General features: G+C 39.2%; 2 protein-coding genes across 2 annotated transcripts; both read left to right on the top strand.

Moving 5' to 3' along the window:
• Positions 1 to 950: 950 nt before the first annotated feature.
• Positions 951 to 1,522, top strand: LOC112777098 (glutathione S-transferase T1-like). The gene is made up of 4 exons (XM_072227432.1): positions 951 to 1,043; positions 1,124 to 1,197; positions 1,276 to 1,336; positions 1,456 to 1,522. The coding sequence occupies exons 1-4, from the start codon at positions 1,006 to 1,008 to the stop codon at positions 1,514 to 1,516; spliced, it is 234 nt and encodes a 77-aa protein (XP_072083533.1). The 5' UTR covers positions 951 to 1,005; the 3' UTR covers positions 1,517 to 1,522.
• Positions 1,523 to 1,550: 28 nt separating this feature from the next.
• LOC112778357 (superoxide dismutase [Cu-Zn], chloroplastic-like) lies at positions 1,551 to 2,435 on the top strand. The gene is made up of 4 exons (XM_025822683.2): positions 1,551 to 1,724; positions 1,809 to 1,840; positions 1,920 to 1,995; positions 2,287 to 2,435. Exons 1-4 carry the CDS (start codon positions 1,616 to 1,618, stop codon positions 2,433 to 2,435), a joined length of 366 nt encoding a protein of 121 aa, XP_025678468.2. The 5' UTR covers positions 1,551 to 1,615.
• Positions 2,436 to 4,610: the final 2,175 nt, after the last annotated feature.

Here is a 4,610-nt window from a genome sequence, read left to right as displayed (position 1 = left end):
TAGTTATTACAGACGGATATTTCCGACGGATTTTATCCCACGGAAATACAGACAGAATTTCAGAGGGATTTTTTTGTCGAAAAATAAAAAAAATGGATTAGCATAAATTACAGACGGAAAATAGAATCCGTCAGTAATTCTATCGGTAAAATTAATTTTTTTTGTGGAAAATAGTTACAGACGAAAAATCCGTCTGTAATTAAATAAACAAAACACTGCATTTTATTAACTTATTACAGACAGAAAATCCGTCTATAATTTAAAATTTTCCATCGGAAAATTTTAATTTAGACCTAATTTCATCCCTACCCTATCGACGTCCTTTCACATACACAAAATCACAATCAAACGAGTTGCTCCTCTCTCCTTCATCGAGCTTCTCCGTCGCAGGAGCTTCTTCTCCTTTCCTCACTCACAGCGCCACCGCCGCCACCCTAACCACCGCAGCTACCTTCTCCTTCTTCTCCTCTCTTTTAAACACTGAACCAGTAGCACATAGCCCCTGTCTCTCTCGTTCTTTCTCATTCGCAGAACAAATCAAGCTCAAGCTCCTGTTCTCTTCGTCTCAGGTGAGCTCCAGCACGCCGGCGCCACCTGTAGCAGCGTCTGTTCCCACCACCGCCGTGCCTCTCTCTCCTTTTATTTCCACTCCGTTCTGGCTCGCATATCTTTTCAGCGCCGCAGCCATCATCTCCTCCAGTCAATGCTTCTAGGTTTTGGTTTTAAAATTCTTTTAATTTCTGTTAAGTTCAATTAATTTTGTTTAGTTAATTTGATTTTAGTAATTAGTTTAGTTAGATTTGTTTTCTGATTAGTGGATTTTTAGGTTTTGATTAGATTAGGTTTAGTTAGATTTGTTTCTTTTCTGATTTTAGTAATTAGTTTGATTTAAAATTTGTTGTTGAAACTTTTTTCCTCATGGTTTTTCAATTTTTGGTGTTGTGGCGTAGATAGAAAGAAAGCAAAAAGGAAAAGATATTGAAGGTGAAGGTGTATGCGGACCGCATGTCCCAACCATCTCGTGCCGTTCTTATCTTCTGCAAGTAATTCAATTCAACGTTGTATTTCTTTGCTGGAATTTGAATTCTGCTACTCCTACTGCTAATGCTTAATTTCTCAATAGAGTTAATGGAATAGAATTCGACGAGATTAGAGTTGAAATCTCCAAAAGACAGCAGTTATCTCCCGAATTTGCAGGTAATCGTTACAATTACTATGCTTCCGAAGACACTTATCTACCTCTTTAATTAAACCTCCATAATCCGTCTCTATCAGCTATCAACCCTTTCAAGAAACTCCCTGCTATTGTTGATGGAAGGTTCAAGCTATTCGAGAGGTACTTCCTTCTTATTTCAATTTCATTTTGATCAATCATTTCCATGAATTTGAACTTCAATTAGACGTGTTCTTTTCTTCTTGGCAGTTACATTATCTAACTCTGACTTTCCAACACAGATTTCGTGGATGGAGAAGTTTTTACGGAAGAGAACTGAGATCACTGCGCCTGTTCCAATGACACCAGAAGGTATTGCCTATAATTATAGCCTTTGTTTTCCCCTTCTATCTTTTGCTATGTGGTTCTTATTTGATGAATTTTTAAGTGTTTGCTTCTTCAATGGCATATTTAGAACCACATTTTAATCCTAATAAGATGAAACATGGTGCTCCGGGAGATCAAATTTGCCATGCGGGTGACCTGGAAAACATAGTTGCTAATGCAGATGGTAATCCATCTTTCTCTTATCTTTCGTCTTTGGTTGCTTTGGACTGCTTTTTGAACCAATCTGTACATCATGTTTGAAATGCAGGAGTTGCAGAAGCAACAATTGTCGACAATCAGGTGCCTTCTTTCGTTCAGTTTCATTTCCGTGTGTTAATTTGAATTCCCAATAATTTTTGTGTTTCTTTTCTCTTTGTAGATACCACTGATTGGCCCCAATCCAGTAGTTGGAAGAGCCTTGGTGGTTCATGAGCTTGAGGATGACCTTGGAAAAGGTTAGCATTTCCTTGTTATACATTTTTATATACGTCTCTGCCTTACAACTCTTGCTGCTGCACAAGAAATATCTTAAAAGCTTCTTCACTGTTGTCTGATCCAAGTAAACAGTAGATGAATGTTCAGAGGAGGGAAATCATGAAAATGGAATTGGCTTATTCTCTTCATGCTAATGTTTTTTATGTTGCCATGTAACTGTGGACTTACATCATGAGTTCCTTGCTTACTCATAACTAGAGCATTATTTACTTTAGTCTAATTTGCATTTTACTTTACTTATGCTTTTGCAGGTGGGAAGGAACTCAGCTTGAGCACTGGAAATGCTGGTGGAAGATTGGCATGTGGTATGAAGAATTTTATGAACAATAGTAGTTCTATCCTTTTCAAATACATCAATCAATCCATTCCATCTGATTATATATTGTTTGATGCACTTTGAGCTTTGTTGTTGAAAGATGAAGGATTCTCAATATCTGTGATTAATTGCATTTCTTTGATAAAATCCCCATTGGTCCATATACATAATCAACTAAGAAGAGAAAAGATGAAAGGAAATTTAAAACATAACTCACAATAAAAAGGTTTGGGTATATTGTGTTGTCCATCTTGGTTGAAGTAAATTTTCAAAACAAATTGTGTGAAACTTCTTTCATGGCAGTATATGCTTGTAACTTCTCGATTAAAATATGATAGGTTGTAGCAAGTGAAGGTGTAACACCCTAATATTCAAAACCTTATGCTCGAGTCATAAGTCAATGATATTACGGTGGTACGACTCTCAGGTGGATTTTTAATATATAAATATAGGTAATTTCGAAAAGAGTATTAATCGAGAAGCCTGAAAAGAGTAGAAATAAAATCGCGAAGACGTATCACTCACGTTTCGACAACAAAAGATAAACCGTGAAGCCGAAAACGATATACGGACAAGGCGTAGAGGAGATTAAGAGATAGATAACAGATAGATATATATAACATAAGTAAATAGCCACTAGTCGCGACCCGCGAAGTTTAGGCCGGCTAGGGTACAGTATGAAAGTAGATGACAATAGTATATCCTAATCTCTCCCAAAGGAAACATAAGAGCCTCTATAGGCAAGTTCTAAAAGAGTTCAATACATAATATAATCTTTTCAAAACATAGGTGGAGAGATTCTAATCAAACACAAAGTAGAGGAAATAAAGATCTTCGCCGTCTCTCAGACGACCCACAACTCACTTCTGAGCACCTGGACCTGTATCTGAAAAACAAGAGATATATACGGAATGAGAACCCCGGGCCCATGGGTTCCCAGTACGGTAAAAGTGCCAAATAAATACAATGCACTGCAATAAAAACTCACCAAGCATCCTAAACTCCTTTTCACCAAGTATCTAGCCTAGATTCTCACTAATCTATAAATAGGCATCTGTCGTAAGGGAATACTAAATCTAGATCACATCTCATATGACTCCAAACTCGCTGACTCTCCCACGAATCAGATTTCAGAATCATAAACAAAGCCATCATCAGTCGTGCTGTCTCAACAATTCTATATCAATATATCATGCCCTCCCTGGAACTAGTGAAACCACATCACTGCGTCTACCCAGGGAGCTCAAATCATCTCAACTAATGATCACCATCATCATGCAATCGCATCATCAATTCATCTCATCAAGAACAGCCCTCAACCTCCACCGACACCAACATGAGGGGCCTCTCAGTTGTACAAACACAAGCAATACAGGCAAGTAATACACAATTAGGGTAAAAGTAGAACAAGTAGCACATAATCAGGTAACTTAGCATATATAATGTAGAAATCCAAAACAAATAGGCAAACCCAAACAATTCAAACATATGCAAATGATGAATGCCTGCCCTATGGCTGATGATATCATCTGTCGGTTATCAAGCCAACCCGACATGTCCGGTAGCTAACCCGGGCACAGTCTCTCTGTTGCGTATTAATATCATTAGAGGGAATATGTGCCCTGTCGCCATTAGAGGGTATCTGCGCCCTGTCGCCATTAGAGGGTATCTGCGCCCTGTCGCCATTAGAGGGTATCTGCGCCCTGTCGCCATTAGAGGGTATTTGCGCCCTGTCGCCATTAGAGGGTATCGGTGCCCTGTCACCCTTACAACCAGAGAGAAAACACAAGCATGCTTACATTCAACATTTTTCATCATTATTCATGGCTTTGCCGTAACTCGGCAATAACTCAGCCACCCGGCTCACAGTTCAATCCAGAACTAGCCAATTTATCAACATGGCTCCGCCGTATCCGGCAAGAACTCAGCCATCCGGCTCATGGTCTAATCAAGAACCAACCATTAATCAATAAATATAGCCCTTCGGCTCATGGCATACACGGTACTTCCACCGCCATCCTCCATATCTCATATAATCATATCTGATCATCATTGATCATAACCTTTTCCCTTGCTTCACTCGCAAGTTACCACATCCCCTAGCTCCTTCCTCATTGCTAGGCATACCATAATGATTTGATACATAAGGGGTGAGATCGGAGGCTTAAAAGTATGAGGTTTGGCTTTAAAAACTCAAAAATCAACTTTGGCATGAAAACAGGGCCACGCGTACGCGCACTCCACGCGCACGCGTGGATG

The sequence above is a fragment of the Arachis hypogaea genome, chromosome 19 (genome assembly GCF_003086295.3).
Source record: "Arachis hypogaea cultivar Tifrunner chromosome 19, arahy.Tifrunner.gnm2.J5K5, whole genome shotgun sequence".
NCBI classification, from domain to species: domain Eukaryota; kingdom Viridiplantae; phylum Streptophyta; class Magnoliopsida; order Fabales; family Fabaceae; genus Arachis; species Arachis hypogaea.
The sequence above is the reverse complement of the archived record's forward strand: the minus strand, read 5'-3'. Positions and strand labels throughout refer to the sequence as shown.

Coding starts and splice junctions, on each gene's coding strand:
- LOC112777098 (XM_072227432.1), top strand. CDS start 1,006: ATGTCCCAACCATCTCGTGCCGTTCTTATCTTCTGCAA. Junction 1,044..1,123: donor GCCGTTCTTATCTTCTGCAA/GTAATTCAATTC, acceptor ATTTCTCAATAG/AGTTAATGGAATAGAATTCG. Junction 1,198..1,275: donor GTTATCTCCCGAATTTGCAG/GTAATCGTTACA, acceptor CGTCTCTATCAG/CTATCAACCCTTTCAAGAAA.
- LOC112778357 (XM_025822683.2), top strand. CDS start 1,616: ATGGCATATTTAGAACCACATTTTAATCCTAATAAGATGAAACATGGT. Junction 1,725..1,808: donor CATAGTTGCTAATGCAGATG/GTAATCCATCTT, acceptor TTTGAAATGCAG/GAGTTGCAGAAGCAACAATT. Junction 1,841..1,919: donor CAACAATTGTCGACAATCAG/GTGCCTTCTTTC, acceptor TTCTCTTTGTAG/ATACCACTGATTGGCCCCAA.